This window comes from Cryptotermes secundus, unplaced genomic scaffold, assembly GCF_002891405.2.
Source record: "Cryptotermes secundus unplaced genomic scaffold, Csec_1.0 scaffold1025, whole genome shotgun sequence".
In the NCBI taxonomy this organism is placed as follows: domain Eukaryota; kingdom Metazoa; phylum Arthropoda; class Insecta; order Blattodea; family Kalotermitidae; genus Cryptotermes; species Cryptotermes secundus.
The window spans coordinates 705,161-727,855 of record NW_019730118.1 but is presented as its reverse complement, the minus strand read 5'-3'; the positions used below and the strand labels follow the sequence as shown (position 1 = coordinate 727,855).

At 41.1% G+C, this 22,695-nt stretch overlaps 1 protein-coding gene across 5 annotated transcripts in view; it reads right to left on the bottom strand.

The window, feature by feature from the left end:
• Nucleotides 1–21,513, bottom strand: part of LOC111866266 (clustered mitochondria protein homolog) — a 125,801-nt gene extending 104,288 nt beyond the window's left edge. For 2 of the 5 annotated variants that reach the window (XM_023855047.2, XM_023855046.2), the window contains exon 1: nucleotides 21,172–21,513. In XM_023855047.2, coding sequence (XP_023710815.1) covers nucleotides 21,172–21,289 — 118 coding nt within the window. In that variant the 5' untranslated portion in view covers nucleotides 21,290–21,513. Of the gene's footprint in view, nucleotides 1–5,808; nucleotides 5,868–18,806; nucleotides 18,926–18,962; nucleotides 19,778–21,171 lie in introns of those variants that run through there. The other 3 variants (XM_023855048.1, XM_023855051.2, XM_023855052.2) reach the window with 3 other exon arrangements.
• Nucleotides 21,514–22,695: the final 1,182 nt, after the last annotated feature.

Below are 22,695 nucleotides of genomic sequence, written 5' to 3'. Positions count from 1 at the left end.
CCAAAATTTAAAACCTTTAACTTCCTGAAACATGAAGAGCCTGGCTTATACCATTATACCTCTGAGGAGTTCGTTGGTTACTGCCAGTTCACTCATGTATGCCTGACGAAATAACGCTGCATCTGATTTATCTTCTACGAGTAGTAGCTGAGGCATATTTCTGAAATAGCTCTCCTTGCCCTATTCTACGGTTGGAACTGTCGTGTTACCAGAAAACAATGTTCTCGGGTTCCGAGGCATGATCCACCAACCCCCCTTTTCTAATATTCTAGCCTGTAACTATCCAAAATCGAGAGCCCTCTCATATACGAAATGTACCTCCACCATCTTGCAGCAGCTCACTGCCTCAATCACAGTAACCTTCAGACTCTATTTAAGAAATATGTGCTCCCAACGTTTGGTTGAATGTAAAAGAGATCTTCCGACGCAAATTTTAAAGATTTAATATTAAACTTATGTTAGTCGAGGCGAAGCCGGGATAGCGTAGTCTGTACAACGACTGGCCACGGGCTAGACGACCAAGAGGTCGCAGTTCGAGTCCCGGTAGGGTCGATAATTTTCTCTTCTGCAATCGTCCAGACCGGATCTGAGGTCCACCCACCCTCCTATACAATGAGTACCGGGGGCTCTTTCCCGGGGGTAAAGTGGCCAAGGCGTGAAGCTGACAACTCACATCCAACTAGTGCCGAGGGCAAGAATATGTGGATCTATACACCCACTCCTCCATACGCCTTCATGTTATGTTGGTCGAGTCAAAATCACTGGCTCATCAGGAAACAGATCCATCTGTATTCACAGCAATGTTGCAAGAGCCATTGATCCAGAAGTAATTTTGGATGCCTAATTCCGTCAATTCAATTCAACTGAGAACTGAAGTTCGTGCACCCGATAGATGTACATTCACAACCCCCATTACCACGAGGAGCGGACGTGAGCTGCAGATATCTTTCGTCAAGGTTACGGGGTTACTGCCTAGCTTGTCTGCTTTGGGCGAGAAGCTCGGTGGAGGCATGCCGATGACGGCCTACTTACTCTGCTCTGCCAGCGAACCAGTCGATATCGCAAGGGGTGCATGCCCTCCTCCACCCCACCCCCACCAACCCCCGCTTGTCTGGCAGAGAGAAAGACGGACTTTCTTGCCAAACCGCTGCCGAATCAAACCAATCTGATACTCCTGCATTACACAGTATCCAGAAAACACAACGCAGTTAACCTTACAGTCGTCACTTTCATGGTTCTGATCCTGTAGGTCCGTTGTAGGTCCAGTCACGATTTTATCGTTAACGTTCCAATTGTCCTACTTAACGCCGCGGCGATGGTTAGAGTTCCTGTTTCGTTTCGCTTCTCTGCATACAGGCAGCTGTCCTGACCAAGGTTTCACGCGTGTCTGTTCGACTCCTCCAGTATATTTATTTGGTCACAATCACTTCCTCTCACATCTTTCAAATTCATCATTCACAGCCATCCTCTCATCCAGCGCTGTGTACACTGTGTTACTGAAAAAGCGTCGTTAAATAAACCAAGAATTATCCTCATCCTTTTCCGTTTCCTACGGGGCTGTCCTGTGGCTTAATTAAAAATTAGTCATTCACCAATTCTCTGTAAATGTTACAACTTTCAGTGTTCCTCTTTCTACACGACAATGAAAAATAGTGCCCTGAAATTGACCACTGCAGGCTCTTTCCATATCCTAATGCACCACTCGCCTTCATCTTCCCACCCATACCAACACTGGGTAGCTTTTGTAGTCCTGACGGCGTTGCTAAATAACCTAAGTAGAACCTGGACTGTCTGCAAACGACGAGGACAGTGAAGAAAGCAGTCTTCTGGGATTTGGCACCGTGTATATATATATATATGGTGTTAACCGACGTTTCGGAGGAACGTATCGCCTCCATCTTCAGTCTTCTGGGATTCGGCACCGTGTATATGTGGTGTTAACCGACGTTTCGGAGGAACGTATCACCTCCATCTTCAGTCTTCTCGGATTTGGCACCGTGTATATGTGGTGTTAACCGACGTTTCGGAGGAACGTATTGCCTCCATCTTCAGGGTAGGAGCAAAATATAAGAAATCCGCAAGCGAAGAGACCGTGAGAACCGGCAAAAGCAGACCGGTCTGCGGATTTCTTATATTTTTTTCCTTCTATCCTGAAGATGGAGGCGATACGTTCCTCCGAAACGTCGGTTAACACCACATATACACGGTGCCAAATCCCAGAAGACTGCTTTCTTCATAGTCACCGCCGTGAAAGCCTCAAATCTTACATACGACGAGGACATTGTTTCTCGCAGTCTAATCCTGACGGGAGGTAAGTCACCAGGTCAGAATATTTCATAAAGGCTGCAACTTAATCTTGCCCACCATAATTCCTTCTTAACTTCTGGCATACTCTCCCGAAGGGACGTGTGAGAATTCCATAGCGGGAATGAAACCTTTCTGGAACCGAAATCAGTTCTGCTTCACGGGTTATGTTAAGCAATGACAACCGCTTGTGGACTGTCAACAAAATAACAATTTTTGTTCAGATTTCGTTCTTCATTGATGTTACTACTACTATTCTTATCACTGTTACCCAGTACATGCATATACTTTCCTTTTCCCTCTGTATCCTAATTACACAATTCTTCATTTAAAGGGAAAGTTGTTCCTATGCTTAACTAATTAAGTGCTATGCCATGAAGGCGTATGGGGGAGTGGATGTATAGATCCACGTATCTTGGCCTCGACACTGGTTGAGGTGAGTGGTCAGCTTCACGCCGCGGTCGCTTTACCCCCGGTGCCCACTGGGAAGGAAGCTGGGTGGGCCCCTGGACCGGTCTGGATGGCGTGGTAAATTTATACGTCTAAGTTTTAGTGCGACGTTTTCTTATTTCGTGACTTAAATATTGTATTTTAATAGCGCAATTACTTTCTGAGTTCGTTGAAATACGCAAATAATAATTACTACTAATTGCCTGAGAAGAAATACTGAACCCAAAATAACATTTTCTGGGGAAGGGAAGAAATGTGGAAATTTTGGTATAACAAATGGGGTCGAGTGGCGGAGAGGGTTAAGATGCCCTGCTTAAGGAGCATGAGTGTAGGGTGGAATTTGTATCACATGAAGACACCACATTCCTCACTGTTTCGCAAACACAAAAAGATATGAAACAGCAGGTGCATTATGTTCCGTCGGTTGTATATTATCGCGTATCAACTGCAAGATTTACATAGCGTCGACTAGCAGATGTAAGGATGACGCTGAATGGTGAACTGGAAGAAGTGGGCAGGACACGGTTGTGCGCAAAAACGACGATACAAGATAGCGTCCTGGAGAAATAAACAAATGCTATCGTATTTATCCATTTCCTACGCCTTATCTGAAGTGTAGAAAATAATATAAAGTGTTAAGGGACTATACACTGAGACTGTTGTGTAGCTGCGTTCCTTCTGTGAGAGTGATCGAAAAATGTAGTTTATCTGTTTGAACACAGGCTGAGTGGGCCCGAGAGCCGACCTGGACGTGTAAGCAAACAACAATTGCGTGAGATTTGAAGTTCTCACGATGGCAAATGATGAGATGTCGTGCAGCCCGGTTCGTATATATCTACAAGACTACACAGCGTCACATCCCAGAAGGCTCTAATCTTAAGCGAATCTTCCATCCTTGCTCAGAAACTCCCAAGTTTGTCTAGTCAGTAAGCAGTCACAAGCGGCCTCCGTAGTCTACAGGTAACGTTCCCACCTCATGACTCGTAGTACGCGGGTTCAAATACCCGGCGGAGGTCGTCGAATTTTTAAGGGCGGAAAAAATCAGGGAACAAGTCCTCCGGGAGGGACTTTAAGCCGTGGGTCCCGTGTCGTAGCTTTACGGCACGTAAAAGAACCTCATATCTCCAAAGGAGGTCACTGAGCCAAATTAACGGACGTTTCCCGCCCAACAGCAGTCCCTAATACCTCTGGTAGATGGGGGAAGCATTATAGATACCTCTCAGCTAGTAGAGCCGGTCTCGCTGGCTGGGCGGGACTGATGGTAAGCACCAGTACCGGTAATATATAGAGACTGGTAGAATATTGTAGAGGGAAGCACAATGGACCAAGACAGGTCTAAGTGCATGGGGAAACCCACCCTCTCAAATAACTAACTAACTAACTAACTAACTAACTAAGCAGTCACAACTCAGTAATGTGCGTGTTATCTGATCACAAACCTGACTCAAAGGTTTCGTACAGTTTTACATTCAATAGCACATTTCTGCTTAGCAAAACTTTAAGATCACAATAAACAAGATGCGATGCGTTCTGGAACAGAATTTATCAATATTAGTTTGGTTTTAATCTGTAACGAAGCAAGCTGAATAAGTACTTTAACAGTAACCAGTACTAGTAGTAAGTAATTCTCTGTGGGAAATCACAAAACAGGAACCAACTGACATCCAAATTAAAAAGTCAAAATGGAGATGGATCGGACACACTTTAAGGAAATCAGCTGGCGCCATAGAGAAAGGTACATTAGACTGGAACCCCCAAGGTGCGAGAAGGAGAGGACGACCAAAGAAAACTTGGATAAGGACAACAGAAGAGGAAATAACAGAGATGGGAAAAACCTGGAGGGAGATTAAGGCATTGGCAAACCAGAGAAGATGGAGAAGGTTCATAGGAGCCCAATGTTCCACTCGGAACTGAAGGAATTAAGTCAAGTCAAGCATATGGATAGGACGTGGTATAAAATATATTTCATGTTAGTTTACAATTTCAGTAGTAATTGGTGTTACATAATTATTTTCTATGGTGGCCGGTATTTTGAGAAAACAAATATGTCTGAGTATGGAGTAAAGTGCTGAGGTGAATATTTGGCCCTCAGAGAGAGGAAATAAAAGGCAAATGCAGAAAACTACAAAATGAAGGGCGTCACGATTTCAACACCCACTCATCACCAGATAATATTTCGCTGTTGAAGTCAAAGAGAATGCGATGATAGGGCACTTAAGCATGCATGACGGACAAAATAAATGCACACACATTTTAGTCGGAAAACCTCAAGGGAAACCTCGGAATAAATGTAAACAAACAAAAACAGACTCCGTGGTTTCAGTCCGCAAGCGAACTATACCGACCGAGCGACCGCCGCTTGTCGGCGAAGTCAGTGTCAACTTTAGCGGATAGAGGGTGTCGCGTGGTCAGCACAACGAATCCCCACGACCGGTAATTTCGGTTTTCTAGACCGGAACCGCTATTTCCTTGAAATAGCTCCTCAATTATCCTCACGAGTCTGAGTGGACCCTGTTCCAGACCCACTACTTCTCTGAAAATCTGGTAGCGTCGGGAATCGAACCCGGACCTCTGGATCTGTAGCCAGGAACTATGACCACTGACCACAGAGGCCGTCGAATAAATGTAAAGGTAATATTAAAAATGGTAATAAAGAAAAAATGTATGAGGGTATGAAGTGAATTCGCCAACTCTAGATAAGATCCAACGGCGGCCTCTTGTAAACATGCGAATGAACCTTCATGTTCCTCGAAACGTGGGGAACTTGACAAGCTTAAAGGCAATCCGCTTCTGAAGATCTCTGTATCATGAAGTTAGCTATTTCATTACATACTCTGAAAAGACGTTGACAATCATATTTCTTGTTATATTAGCTTATAGTGGCATAAAGTCTTTCACTTTGTTGACCGTTCCCGAAAGCGATACTGTCCTCGCGCTACAGCAAATTTTGGTCAATGACCTTCGAGTTCAGTCCAAGCGAGAGATCCCTTGTCGGAAGAAATACTATTAATTATAGCGATGTTGCTGACTTACTATCACTGAGGCTTTACTTACAGCCGACAAGCCGAATCCCATTGGTTATATGTTCCAATATTATATAATACAGGAAACACCTGTTGAAGAGAATGAAGTCTATTCATTAACAGTTCTGATAGAAGCCAAACAAAAGTCAACAGTTCGAAACTGTCCCCTATGCCCACTTAATGTCAGCTTTATGAGAGATGTGTAGGGAGGCAAGCATTTTGGAAAATACAAAGTGTATACTTCTATACTCCGATATACATAACAAAAAAGAAACTATGGTATATTTTAAAGGAATACAGTCTTTCGGTCATAATTTCTAAAATACTGTGTCCTATGAAATAAGTATTCGTAACAAAATACTTGTTTTATTAAGGACTGAAAATTAATCATAAACATTTTTCATTCTATTAAACATTCAACCTTAATTCCTATCTAGCAGGCTACACGGCTTCGCTTTCCGGACCGCCATAATCTTAATCTTGACATGGTACATAATATGTATACAAAAGTATACTTTTATATACATTTTATGTACCTTGTTTATAACAGACAACATGATGCATACTATTAAGATTGTAAATGCTTAATCTTTACGACCATGCGAACCTCAAATCTATATTTTTCAACTGGATTTTCCAAGGCATGAAACTAGAAGTTCCCCTTATTAGGGGGGGTTGCACACGAACGGGCGAACAAATGACAATCTAATTACTAAGCATGCCTTATTACCAGCTCTATGGGCAATATTTCGTAGCATGTGAATTAATATCACTCACATAACGAAACTGAGATAAACATTACAGAAACCATGACATATGACCTCTAAGATAACTGACCCGGAGCCTTCCAAATATGAGATATCCTGGACTTGGTCACACATGGTCGCGTATATGGAAGATGGTCGAAGTTTCAAAATCGGATAATTCAGTGATAAAGATAAGCTATGTAGAAGCTGCAACAGCATCATGAAACCTTCCAAACCAGTTCGATACATTCCGCAAGTAATCGTTAGCTTGGCACAGCCTCGAGCCGAATTCTGCTGATACTCTTGTTGATGTGGGCTTGCATAACAACCGAGAAAATGGTTTTCTAACGGCTTACAAAACTGTCACGCCATTTAGCATCTGGCGGGTAACCGTCAGCTTTACCCCAACTATGACCACCATCCTGGCCCAAGGAAAAGAAACAATTTCCTCCCAAATTTAGATTTTACAAGATAAGTACTATAACTATTAGCTTACAATGTACACAATCAGCCAGAATAACTCAGTCACGACTACTCACGGGTTCAATGACCGGGGTTCGATTCCTGGCAGGGGAAGAACCTTTTTTCATCACCATGTCTATACCGGCTCCTTATTACATCCAGAATGTATCCAATATGTACCTACTTGAGGGTAAGGTAGCAAGAGTAAGAATGGAGAATGTAGAAGTTTAGAACGGCACAGCTTTACCTCGAAGTCCCCACAGGTATCAATGCATAGTACTTAGGTGCATGGGCCAGTTTACACCCACCTTCACAAAATGCATACAGAAATATACTGTGTGCAGTGCCTGATCACTAAGCACATAACGACGAAAAGTTGCTCTGAGCCCGTCCGGGGAAATATTAATATGCTATTCTTCATCAACGTGACTCAGTCAGTTCCATAGGCCTACATTAAAGCCGCTATACCAAGCGGTAACGCTTCTGACATGTTCAGGAGGCCACGGTTCGAATCTGGGACGGAACAGGGACTATCCTCAGATATTTCGTAGTTCCCCCAGCTTCTCCAAACAAATGTCTGGATAATGCCTAAAATTAAACCATGACCGCTTCCTTCCCCATCACTTCCAATGCATTATCCACTATCATCAAGTCATTCGATGCCATATAGTCTTGAGTTACACGTGGCGTCGTTAAATAAATTATAAGATACAGTCGCTACAACTCACTTCAAAATACTAGAGAACAAGCTAGTTGCTTTCTAAACTCAAGTACTGTACTGTCAGAAGTATGCTGGGCGGAAATAAAAATACGTAATAACCATAACTCTGTGGTTTTAGTCCGCAAGCAAACTATACCGACCGAGCGACCGCCGCTTGTGGACGAACTTGGTGCAAACTTCAACAGACAGAGGGTGTCGCGTGGTCAGCGCAAAGAATCCCCACGCCCGTTAATCTCGGTTTTCTAGACCGGAGCTGCTATTTCCTTGAAACAGCTCCTCAATTATCCTCACGAGGCTGAGTGACCCCGTTCCAGACCCACTACTTCTTAGAAAATCTGGTAGCACCAGGAATCGAACCCAGTACATCCGGATCTGTAGCCAGGAACTATGACCACTAGACCACAGAAGCGGTCGAAACGAAAATAATTGCTATTTTAAAATCGAAACACGCTAGTTTTTCTCCCAACTTTATGGATGCACCTTTTATTTGTGGGAACTTATTCTGGGCCTGTCCGGTATTTCATAGGATTCCCATACCACATCCGCTTCCGGTGCATTTGTAACCTCTGACCTTGGTATCCACTTCCGCCTCGATAAGACTAGCAAGAAAAAGAAAAAAATATCATTGTGCATTCAATTTCCCCTAAGAGGTCTTGAGGCACATCAACCATTCAGTACAACAAAAACAGAAAGTACAAGGTGGTATTATAAGGTCATGACGAGTCTATATAAGAATTGTAAATTGGGGAAGTTACTACATCCTCAGCGTGGACTGACAGAGGCCATGTATTATACATGTAAACTAAATACTGCGTACATATTAACAACTGACGGCTATAATACATACGCGCATAAGTTTCTTACACTGCTATGACAGATAAATGACAGACCCGCCCTCTCGTCAGAGAGAACGTCCTACATCGACAAATCCATAGGTGTCACATGGTAATTAAAATGTGGTCATGCGCTCCAGATGGGGTCCGACACCAAGACGGACGGACTGACTGTCGGTGGTAACGTGACTCTGACTTCGACTTGCATGACCACCAGATTGCCTGGGCAACAGCAGAAGTTCGATAACGCTTTCGATGGCACACATTTAACGGCCATTTTCTCGAAATCAGCGAGGTTTCTGCAAACACTGTTATATAAGGAATTCCTCATATCTCGTTGATCCCTACGACTTTGGTTCACAACACTGCGAGATGCATCTAGACCCGAAAGTAAGGTGGGCCTTAAAACTGATTACAGTGAATGAAACTTACAAATGGCAATACTCGTACAGAATGTGCTGTATATTAAGTGTGTAAAAATTAAATAAGGTTCTTCAATATATTTACTATGTTTATTACTGGATTATTTACCTACACTTTCGATAGCTTTGCTGACCGCCTCTGTGGTCTAGTGGTCAGAGTTCCTGGCTAGAGTTCCAGACGTCCCGGGTTCGATTCATGGCGCTACCAGATTTTCTGAGAAGTAGTGGGTCTGGAACGGGGTCCATTCAGCCTCGTGAGGATAACTGAGGAGCTATTTCAAGGAAAAGCGGCTCTGATCTGGAAGACCGAAATTAACGGCCGTGGGGATCCGTTGCGCTGACCACGCGACACCCTCTATCCGCAAACGTTGGCACTAACTTCGCCGACAAGCGACGGTCGCTCGGTCGGTATAGTTCGCTTGCGGGCTAAAAGCCACGGAGTTTTATTTCTTCGATAACTCAGATTATATAGTATTGAATGATACGATTAATGAATAATGAATCTGAACTGCTGCGGAAAGAAGTGGTCGTGGCCTAATTCCAAATACCAATGACAAATTTTGGAAACCTGCAAAAATCCTTAGTCACGATAGCCAATTCCCTAACACTAATTTTATTACGGGATTTCCTGAGCTGTGGATCTAGCACACAGAGTTTTAGAGAAACCGGCCAGGTATTTTTGGTTGCTAGTTGCAGAGAATGAGAAATTGCGGAACTAAGAGTTGGTTCTCACTTTTTCTTCGCAGAGAAGAGTTTTACAACTCAGACATCGCTAACATCCAATTCTCTCCATGCTGCTGTATATCGAGACACATCAGTGTCCAGAGCGTAAAGAGTCAGAAACCGTTTCTAACCTCCATTCTGCTAAAGGCTATCAACTGACGCTGTATACTGTTTTGTCACACAAATGACTGCATTTTCTTCATCCTAACGAGTAAGTGCAAAGTTCATTTAGGAAGAATTCTGGCTGCTGGAATGGATACACAATTCCAACTTTTCAAACGTCTTTTGCACGTAGCAGCAACTAAGCAACTAGAAATACAACTTCGATATTTCAGTGTCCTAACTTCTGGATTCACATACTTCCCTTCTGTTCATAAAAGTATACTCTGGTTGTGTACACATACAGGAAAATTCACTGTTTCCATCCGTCATCGAACTCTATTTCAGAAACTAATAATAATAATAATAATAATAATAATAATAATAAGCGGTGATGATTTTAGAAAGGAAAACGCAAAATTTATTAATTCTGTTATATACACGGAATCGAGTCCAAGTCAATTTCTTTCCCACATTCTTTACCCCATAAAAAAAAGCACCCGGGCTGTGATGAAATGTGTAGAGTCCAAGAAATTAGAGGCATTACACGTACATGTACGTACGAACACACCACGACCAAGAACAACAAAATGTTTTCCCCAAATTTCTGCAGTGGAGATTTTTCTGCACGGGCTAGCTACCGTTACGTAATGGTGTCTCTGTGGAAAAAAATCAAGCCTTCACACTGCGGCATAGTAATACATAAATCATGGTTTATTCTGAGGTACTATTCATAATTAAGCATGCCAACCTTGAACATAATACAAGATATTGCAGTATTATAAGAAATCCAAACTGAATCACGGATGAAGGATAATTTAAGAACTTATCTTAAAGAAGCAGGTTATGGAAGTGAGAACTGAACTGGTTCAGAATATGGTACAATAACGGGGTTTTGTTCGTACAGTATGTAGTTGCACTAAAAACAGAAGACTTAACGTTTTAGTCTCCCTAAATTTGACAGTTTTCCTGGTGTTTGTTTAGTTGGCAGATATTGCATTTCCAATTTCAAGAGCCCCGTGGGATGTTCAGGAGAGAGATACATCCCACCCGAAAACAATATTTCAATTCTCTTGCTTTAAATAAATAGCTGAGAAGTACAAATATCTGGGAACGACAGTAACAAATCCAAATTAACTGACGAAGAGATCCTTAAAAGACGAACAAGCCTCGAGTGTCTGAAGAAAGAAGGTGCAGAAAAGCATACCGAGGGGTTTCACAACTTGCAGTCTTCGTCGAACATTATTACGATGATACAACAATAAAAGATAAGGGTGGGCATTTAGCATGCGTTGTAAACGAGAAACGCATACAAAATTGTAGACGGAAAACATGAAGGGATGAGGCCTGTTGAGAAACCAAGGCGCATGTGGGACAATGATATTGATATGGGCCTTAATTTTATTATTATTATTATTATTATTATTATTAGAGGGGGTGGGTGGGTTTCCCCATGCACTTAGACCATTGTGCGTCCCCCTTTAATGTCTACTGTCGCCATACCCTACCGGTACTGGTGCGTGCTATCAGCCAGGTTCAGCCAACGAGGTCGGCCGTCGGTACCTGATATTTCCCCCATTTACCAGAGGCATTGGAAACTACTTGGGCGGGAAATTGTTGCCTAATTTTGCTCAGAGGTCTCCTAGAGACATGAGGAATGTCGGCCTTAAAGAAATTATATACGTACGAGAATGTGGACCAGATCCATCTGACTCAAAACAGGGTCCAATAGCGGGCTCTTGTGGAGCCGGAAATTGCTTGACCTGCTTCTACAGAACGGTTCTGTTTGACTATGTGAAATATGCTTTTTAACCCTTTTTTTTTTCCTTGGCACTACAGCCCCAGTGGGTCTAGGCCTACCTCCATGAACACCGTTCACTTCGGTTTTTCTACATCTTACACATACGGTAGGACTCCTTGGGCGAGTGAACAGCTCGTCGCAAGGCCTCTACCTGTAGACAAACACAGAAAAACGCACACAAACATCCATGCCCTGAGTGGGATTCGAACCCACGATCCCGGCTTCCGAGCGAGCGAAGACAGTGCATGCCTTTTAAACCCTTATACAGCACAACAAATAATTTGTTTATTAAGTTTTCAATATTTTTAGGCCGAGGCTAAATAAATACGTACTCGTCGCAGGTCGCCATTAATCCGTACGTCGCGAGTGAGCGAATTTACTTCTGCAGGCCTGGATGAGATTACTCCACTATTTGTCCCCTTAATCCATAACGGCCTCAACATACCTGTTATGGGGTACATTTATTGTCATAATGAAGTAGTTTGGACAGACATGAATTAAACCAGAGAACGGCTTCACAATATACCACATATCAGTCCCCAAATATGAAATTAATTTATACTAACTGGACCCAACACACACATTTCTAACCTACAATATTCCTCTAATCTCTTACTGTACGTAATTTGACGCTTCTAGCCCTAACACAAATCGTTCTAATTTAACTAACGCAAATGCTTACTACATTGTCACGTGTTAGTGACCAGACACTGTGCTTCGGTTGGTAATTGGATTTAGTGAACACTTAGAACTCGCAACGCCAAACAATTATACCGATATCGCTAACCTACAAGCTTAACAAAGTACTACAGCTCACGCAGTCGTCTCAGTTCGCTCAGTCTTCATGTGTCCGTTACTTGGTAACGGTAACGGCCCTACTTATATAACCTCGCCACGGACCTTATTGAAAACATCCCTTCCAACAGTTCTTCTGTTGTGGCATGCATTCGTTGCCTCGATACGTGTTTACTGAGCCCTTACCTAGCAGCGGACTGTCTCTCTTACTAAAACTCTTGGTAATCATTATCATAATATTGCAAAGACACGACGAAAACAAAACATTTACGGCTACTGTCCATATGGGCTATTCTAGTGTGACCACAGCTTTAATGGGAACCTACAGATCAATACACTAGTACAGCACACCATAACCCATTTATGTTGAGCACAGTTCAAGTTAAAGAGATTCACATAAATGTTATGAACAAGTTAAATATATTATCTCCATGATAATCACACAGATACGTCATGACTCATGACGATGTGTTGTTATGACCTATTTGAGTCTGTGATTCTTCTGTTGAATTCAACTCTTCACTGGATAAAATCCTACAGAGGTAGGAATCGGTTTACTTATTGGTTTATTTAGCGTCGCTGTCAATGTCTCAAGATTACACAGCGTCTGAAGATAGGAAGATGAGTGAATAATGAAGTAGGAAAACCGTGGCCTAAATTAAAGTACACTATACCGAAATTTTCCTGACGGGACTGAGGAAAACCACAAAGAACCTCGGCTGGGAAGGCCAGTCTCCGGACACTGTGGCATAAGACAAGGAGTCAACACCGCTATTACGACAGACGATCATGAACAAATTCCAACTTCATCAATCCTCACAACTAACCTCTGCAACCTTCATCTTAATGTTGTATCTCACATCTTACAAGCAAACATTTCCATGAAGTTTCTCCACAAAAATTGCTTATGCAGTCACTGACTCCCCCAACATGTCCAGCAGCGTATCGCAGCCTCCATTAAGGTCTTCCGGGATGTGGCGATATGCATATTGGTAGACACTTACCTACCTCACACTCTATAACAACGTAACCTTACTTTTAACCGCCTCGAAACACTACGTGACCTTACAAATCACGATGTCCTTTGTTGTGTAATATTCTATATTTAAAACATGCATTAATGTCCAAATATAAAATGTTAAGCGTTGTATCCATCGAAAGGAAAATAAGCTAAATATAAGCATTTGTTCCAACGCCAGTACCTTTTTTTTCCTTAATGGGATGGAACTAAGTCCACCTGGTACTGTGGCCACTTCTGGCCAGACCCAGATGATACGTGACAGAGCAATTGGTGGAATGAAGATTGGCCGAGGAAACCGAAGTACTCGGAGAAAACCTGCCACAGCGCCACTTTGTCCACCACAGATCCCACATGACCAGACCCGGGCTCGAACCCAGGCCGCCGCGGTGGGAAGCCAGCGAGTAACCGCTTGAGCTACGGCGCGGCCCTATACCAGTGCCTTGCATGCCTATTCAGTTTACTTCTCGTAAGAAGAAGACTTTTGGTAAGGCGGTGAGGGTGCCACTAGAGCGAGATCAATTGTCGCCTTCAGGCTCCCGCAGATGTACTCGTATATTCACTGCGGTGTGACAATGTGGGCTCAACTCATCTGGCTCAGGATAATGAGTCCACTGAACACTACAGCGTACATTGCAGTTCCATACAAGAGAGGAAACTATCTAGGCGACTACCAGCTTTCCAGAAAGCACTCTGCTCCACGTTCACATATCATAAATTGTTTCAAATAAATCTTGTACATCTTAGTGAGATCTACTTACGTGTTTCAAACTATCTCTCACGTGACGATCCGCTTTCTTTTTAGAGGAAATCCATCAAGTTCGATCTAAGCGCCATGTGCTGATGGTACTGAATCGATACAAACCAAAATAAAACTCGTCTGAACAACCTTCCTACATACGCCCACAATACCAAGACGCTGAAACGCATTCGGTGGTTTGGGAGATGCAATGTGTTACATTCCTGCACTCTATGCAAAGGATACATAAAGCTCATTCTGCCCTCCTAAATACGCTAAATACTCCTGGGACAGCAACCAGAGTTATTAATCTAATTCTAATCACGTATACCAGTCCCTACAACGCCCTTCTCACACCATTTGCAGAAATGAGTGAAACTATTACTGGCTTTCAGTCTTCCACTTGTCGCCACACAGCCAAGAGTCTATATAGCTTACTATAGTCTATAACTGGACGTATCCACGCAGTCTGTGGTGAACAATTTGAGAGGTATACTCGCTGACAGACCCATTTCCAACAGCACATCCATGCACGCACACATTGGATTCACTATCTTGCAGAAAATCTAATTCAATGAAGCCTTCCTTCAGATGTTAACGGCAGCTTAGGTGATAAAGAAATTTCTCCTCCCCCTTTACATAACCCAAGGTTCATCGTCGCGTTCAATAAAAACCGTTAATGGTTCCTGCCGTGAGTCAATGGCATCCAGCACATCTCTTTACAACCTACTTCAACACTGTAATACGTATATAATACTTCCGCTTAAAACTAGGTCTCCCAACTGGACTCTTCCCTTGGTGTTTTCTGGCGAATATTGTGCATGAACTGTCCCATATCATTCACACATCTACATATCCCGTCAATTTCATCCTCCTCGGTTTAATTATCCTAACAACATAAAGTATGTAAGATTTGAGGTTTTCTTCAACATAAGTATGATTCAATCAGGAAATACAGGCTTGTGTATTATTAGAAATATTTTACTGGCCCGTTCCTCTAATAACTAAGTTCAAAATTCTACCGTGGTTTATACGTTCGTTAATTCAACATTCTTACTACAGAATGGACAACGAACAATAACAATCATATTGCGAGCTCCAGCGGTTCCAAATATTTTGCAGTTGGTAAGTTTGAGTAGCAGCCTTAAAGTAGATAGCCCATGTCCTTCAAATTTTTGTTCAACAGATATACATAAGGTGAAACCATAAGTAACTCGTCTCAAATGACACCCAACTTCACAGGTACTTTTGAATCTACAAGACGGACTGCGTTGCATAGTAGGTCAATGCGGTTACGCGAAATATTAACCCTTCGACTGCCACGCCCTGCCCAAAGAACATTTTGTATAAAAGCCACGGCTATTAGTGGATAATGGCAGCTACACAGAAAACCCCATAATACTTCTTCATATTACTTTCAAACAGCCACAAGAAAAGGCAACATGAAAGCGCGTTTCTCCTCTAAACACTGTCGTTATCACTTGAGGCCATCTAATGACAGAAATACTGTACCAAATGATAAATATCGAGCCGATCTCGTCACCTCTGGCAGTTTTAATGCAAGAGCGGAGAGCCGATCTAATCAGCCCGTAGTATGCAAAAGGTTAAAGAGGTCGCTGCATTACGTTGTGATAGCATTTCCTAGATTGTATCTGTGGTAATGCCATATCTCTACCGTTGCTGTACACTGTGGCTCCTACAAAGATGAGGAAGGTGGACATGGGAGTGATCATGTTGTTCACAGTTCAGAGCACTCGGGAAATGACGTTTCAGCATATTCTTCCGACAACTGCTATAAGTTATCTGCATGTGGAAATAATGTTAGCCAAGTGCACAACAAGTTTCCGTCCACTTTGGTATCTGACAGCCACTATCTCGACTGCAATTCATATGAACAGATTATATGCAACAAAATACTCGTCTTATTAAACGTTAACGACTTTTTCATCAGACATGTTTCGGTTTAGCGAATATTTATCAAAAAATACTGTGGGAACTGCCCACATTCAAGCAAGTCTGACAACGCAAGCGTCATTGCTTAGCAACGACGAGTAAACAACGGTTGCTAGGCAGAAGCAAGTAAACAGCGGTTGCTAGGGAACTTATAAACACAGTAACCGGCAATAGCAGTACCTATTACGCAACCGTTTTCTATATGTCCGATTCTAGGCTACATAAGAAGATACACTGAGTAACAGTGAGAGTCTAGCTCTACCGTTCTACAATACCAGTTCAGTGTTCAAGCAGTTCACTATTGTTGTTATCCATCTGTGTATACTGTGCAGCTGCAATAAATCCTATAGGACAAATCCTATTTGAAACTGCACCTTGCCTCATAAAATATAGTAGCACAGTAGACCACAGGTAAAAGCCAATAATGATAATGATAGTTCAATTCTTTATTCATTTACATGCTGAGCTCCACAGCCAGCTGGAATGCAAACAAAAGCAGCGATAAAACAAGCACAAGGACAAGCCCCCCCTTCAAAAAATCATTTAAGGTTGTTTATATATAAACATGAGTTTCTAAAAGTATCTGTACATTTACAGACTGTATTACCAGAAGGACAATGGCTGCAGGAGCATCTAACCATACAAAAGGTAAACACGTTCCAAATAAGAACACGAATGCTAACTATTCCTAGGACAGATGAGCAAAATTTGACGTCATTATAAACATTTATTGAAAATAAAACATCAGAGTGGCCACGTCTGACGAGCACTCTGCAAATTTAATTTCTCCAATAAGTTACCACAGTGATATTCGACTTAAAAAGAATCTACTGTAGCAAAGGGCCACAAATTTTCGTTGTATGTGCTCAAGTTTACTGGAGTCAGCAGCAGAAGCGTACTCAGGTTTAGATCTGAACAAAGCATAATACAGGATCAGTAGACTGTCTACAGCAGAAAAGGAAAATATAACTATGAATAAACTCTTTTAATTTCTGTAAAGTATAGTAAAAGTAAAGGTATCCCTGTAACAGGCCTTGGAGGCCCATAGCGTTATGAGATGTTGAGGTTCCCACATTTTCTAGACAATCGGCTCATAGATGGTGGCAAGGTTGTAAGCCTTACGCGCCGGCCGCGCTTTACCCCCAAGAACATTCCAAGAATATTCCTGGTACTCATTTCTGTTAGAGGCTGAGTCGACCCCAGGGCCATAGTGGGGATAGAAGGCTTAGGTAAATTGAAAAAAAATCCACCTCAACGGGATTCGATCCCGCGACCTTCCGGCTTGTAGCATAGTGCCTCAACCAAGTACGCTACCGTGTATATATACCCAAATCCTTACTACAAGTTTTCATTATATGTATAAGAGAATTTACAAATCTACACTGATAATTCAGCATGACTATTTTCCTCATAAAAGAGAGCACTCTAATTTTACCAAAGTTACATACATACAACATCTAGACACACAAAGATAGCATTAAGGGCAGAATCATATTAAGAAACATGTATTATACATTGCAGAAACGGCCGCAATACAAAAGGTAGGAAGCTAACATCCTAAGTCATCAAAATTAATGACAACAATGTGCCTTAAGAGTACTACTGACCAAGTGCACAGTGCAGTAGACTCCTTTAAAAGATCTGTTGCCTGATGATGGGCCTATGCGGCTGAAACATGTAGCACAAACAATGAATGTGCATATATTTTAATGACATTTTAAACATTTAACGAACATTTAGTGAATTAAATTTGATTTCGTGTCGTTTAAAATTGTTGCATTATAGATGGAAAACAAGACTAAAAATCTGGCTGTAAAAGTTAATCATCATTTTGTAAATTTATAGCTCTACAGATTTTAAGATTATCAACAAAAAGATGAAAGTTGGAGTGATTAATTACACTACATAAATCGTTAAAAAATATATTAAAAGCAAAGGCCTTAAAACTGACCCTTAAGATATGCCTCACTGCACAACAAAAGGTGACATAAGAACAGGACAGAAACATGTACACAAGACTGTCTGTTAGTTAAACAACTGAGAAACAACTGAGTAACCTGAAGATTATCCACAATTATTATGTTTTGGAAGCAGCAGTATATGTAACGTAATGTTGGAAGCATTACTAAAATCAAAATTGAGTCACTTTTGACTTTATGAACAGAAAAAAGGGATAACAAAATCGAGAAATGTGACTAAACTGGTAACACATTAAAACAATGATGGGGAGAGTTTGATGTTTTAAAAGGTGAGAAATTCGGTCATGTATGATAAATTTAAATACCCTGAAAAAAATTATTAAGAAGAGCTATGGGTCTATAATTAGTAACAGAAGAACTTTTGCCATTTTTGAAAGGTTGGACTGCTTACTTCCACAAGTTAGATAAAGTATTCTGTTGGACTGCTTACTTCCACAAGTTAGATAAAGTATTCTGAGACTGGCTAATTCAAAAAATAAACCAGAGAACGGTACAGACATTTCAGAACAACCCTTCATAACAAATCTCGGTATACTATGCAGGCTTGACTGATTTCGATGGTCACAGCAGTTTCACATCATTTTAAACACTGGAGATAGAAATGGGAGCTAGAGATAAAACTTCTGTACATTGATAGCGAGAAGAAAAAGTTCCTAAACAAATGTGCTTCGAAAAACTTCCATTAGGTTTATCAAGATGTATTAAATCAATATTTTTCCCCTAAATGTTGATACATACTTGCAAGATTGCTTACGGTGAAATTCTAAATCTCTGTCACTGGATCTGAACCAAGGAAACCTGATGATCATGGTGATGATAATTTATTTTCTTAACATTATAGTAGCAAAAAACGTCTTTTAAATCGTACGTGAAAAAAAAAAAAAGGAAACATACTGTTTACTTTCCAATTCCATAATGGCCTTCACAGAAAAGTATTACATCAACTGCAAAACATGGAGTATAAGTTAGTAAGAAGTTCTGCACTACGTTACTTCATCATAATATTAAATACCGGAAGTCTCCAGCTATTGGTCTGACACGTGTACACACTGATGGAAACACATAAGCATAGTGCATAAGTTTCATATGGCCCAAATTATTGATCAGATACTTGGAGTTCATAACTGTTCATTAAACTGCACTGTTCACCGCTGCACCGAGCGACACGAAGTTAATCAGCGAACTTTTCTCATTTGGTGAATCCTATACTTCCAAACTGTTATCCCCTACTCACAAATATAACCACGGTTATTACACGATAGCTTCTATCACAGACTTTTTTACCACAACATATTAATTTCACAACAAAACAAGCGACGTTGTTACGACAAGAACTCCAAGCTTGTTTTATGCCGCACAACGTTAGTAACTAATTCCATGTTATTCCAATTTATGCACATTTTCTTCACTGCACTGTGTAGCAAACACAACAAAACAGCGCTGGTACTTCGTGCGATTTATTCGGAGTTGGCGCTCCGCCTGCAACTACAGCATTACGTAACACACTGCGACTTTGGACTCCGTTCCTTTCGTCCGTATCCTTGCACTCTGTAATGTCGTTTGCTAGAACATTTCTATTCGAAACTAACACAGTCATAATGTATCAGTTCTCCAGTAACTTCCTGTTTCCAATAAAGTATATTACACTCGACCTTCCAACAGTTGTTTGCATTTTAACTTCTCGTCGTCTGCTAATACGACCTTCAATTCAGGCAAGAAGTGTGTATATGAAACGCTTCAAAAAATGTTAAAACAGTGTTGACGTAAAACTGTCCCTTTGAAAAATAATTGGTTTTTATGCGCAACACAAATTAGGTCACAGTACTTGGTATATAAGTTATGTTAATAACTAGCTAATAGAAAAAAAAAAACATTATTTCAAGTATCCTTCAGTTCTTCGAGTGCCTGCTTACTATATACTTTACAAACACATAATACATTCGCAACATTGAGGAGGTATTCAATTACGGTTGTTTTTTAACTTTCCAAAAACCAAGGCCTTATTTGCCATAAATATGTCCTTTAGTCTCAACAGTTCATTTCAGAAAATGTCCTTGAGCCTCAAATACAACAGATCCCAGATACCAAGAGGTTATCTGTATATTGAAAAACAGCAAGACCTGGATCACTATGAGGCATTTGGTTTTCTAATAAATGTGAAAGGTCCAAACCTTGATGCTGATGATAATAGAAAACTTACACATTGGTTGAAGTAGTTCATGATGATCACAAAGCCATTTAAGACTGTGTGTACCTTGGACCCGAGCTACAATGACTAGGGAACAGAAATGTAATCAAGTAAATATTTGAAATCCAAACCAGGAATGGAAATGATTAATCTTTTTGATACATTCACATACGAACTACCGCTATACCGAAGCTCTTAGAAAAGTCTGATTTCAACTACATTCATGGTCCTTGCATGGAATACACTGTTTTCTTGATTCCATTTCCTTATCTCGTAACCAGTAGCTCGGTCAATGTACCTACTCGGGTGTACAATTTGGGATAATGGTATTTCCACTAAATTACAAATATATTGGCCTTACTTAAATATGCCAAATATTTGAGGGATCATATTTAAAATCAGCTGGGGATACTAACAAGAGTATCCTTGTAAGATTTGAGGTTTTCACGGCGGTGACTATAAAGAAAGCAGTCTTCTGGGATTTGGCACCGTGCATATGTGGTGTTAACCGACGTTTCGGAGGAACGTATCGCATCCATCTTCAGGGTAGAAGGAAAAATATAAGAAATCCGCAAGCGAAGAGACCTGATTTCTTATATTTTTCCTTCTACCCTGAAGATGAAGGCGGTACGTTCCTCCGAAACGTCGGTTAACACCACATATACAGAGTGCCAAACCCCAGAAGACTGCTTTATTCAAGAGTATCCTTTGCTTGCACAATTTCTGTAACAGCAAATTTCACTTCGCATGATGTGTTCAATCAAAATTCTGCATTATTCAACCAAATATACGAAAAAAAAAATGTCTTCGTCTATTACTTCACATGAGCTAATAAGGTGTTACATCATCAAGACATCTACTGGTCTACAAATTAAATTCTCCATCTAAATCACAAACAGCCTAAGCGAAACTAACCTTTCTTTGAAAGAGAGCAACTTGACTCACTCTCCTTATTTCCATTCTGAATATCATTTCTCACCGCATTATTAATTCCGTTTTCTGTTGCAGTATCTCCTTGAGCACCAAGACCCATACTCACATCAAGCACGACTTTCTCAGACTGCACGTGTGTTAGGAATCACAATTCTAAATGAATCTGATTGGTTAGTTGAAGGATACGTAGCCGGAGACAATTTATATTTAACTTCCCATAATTGCAACAATAAAGTTCTATCATATTTTCTACAGAGTCGCTTGTTACGTGAAAACTTCTTTTCCTTCTTATACCTCCTTATATTATTTTATACAAGAAAAGAGACAAACTCCAACATCCATATAGAACTTCCGGTACGTCGACCACGGATACTGTAGGAACCAGTGGAAACGCTCTACAATCGTATGGCGCTGCTAAGCTGCTAAGTGTAGTACTGTGCGTGGGGAAATCAATTGGTTTAACTTGATGCCACCAGATGGCACCTTGCTTACATAGGAGCTTATAAATGGCCCGGATGAGGATTTTCGTTTACAATTACTTTTCAAATTAAAAAAAAAAATCTGTGAAATATGTACCGTAATTTTGATTTCAGGCGCGTTCAGTCTCAGGGACAATGAAATTTGAAATCACAGAATAAGGATGGCAAAATTTAATTACCTCCCATACCGAAACAATTCATACTCAAGCATTCACCCACATACTTCACATCAGCCAAAATTATGAATAACAAACAGTAGTTCATATTATTACGTGTTCTTCGAACAACGGCCATGGAAAGAAAGCACATGCTGATCGCATGCCTGCCCATCTGTTCATCCTCATGCTTCAAGTCAGGACCTGCTGGACTGACTCTGATTAAATATGTATTAATGCAACAGTATGGGGTCACCCTGTAACTCATATTTGTTTCATTTCCTACAGTATATAAAAATAACACTTCGGACACACGAACTTCTTGGGGGGGGGTCGCTAGCGCCACAATCGAAATGATGCTATCACTGTACCCATCTGAAGCATGGTAAGCATAACAACAATAGCATCATTCTGACACCTTCCCTACACATGTGCATAGCATCTGGCTGTTTTTATCTGAAACCTCAACACTTCCAAATTGATATCTCCACCATGGCTTCAATTTAATTTATGTATGGCTGTATGAATCAATTACTGTTATGGTTCAATGCATTCAAGTTCAATGTGCGGCTTTGCAGAGACGGAACTCTGTGATTTAGACTGAAAGTGGACACTGAGCACTCTGAGACTGGAATTCTCACGATTCACTATTGCAGATGTCTCTTCCAGATACCACAAGTGTATGGCATAGCTGCAGAAACTCCTAGTGCAGCAGTTCTCAGGAAAAAGTTTCCTGTGATCACAACCGAAAAGTTACATTTTCTGTAGCAACATAAGTTAAGACATGCAGGTTTTACATGTAAAACATAGCCTGCAAAGAAGACTTTTATTAATTTAAATTTTAATGTAAACCATGATGAATATGTGATTAC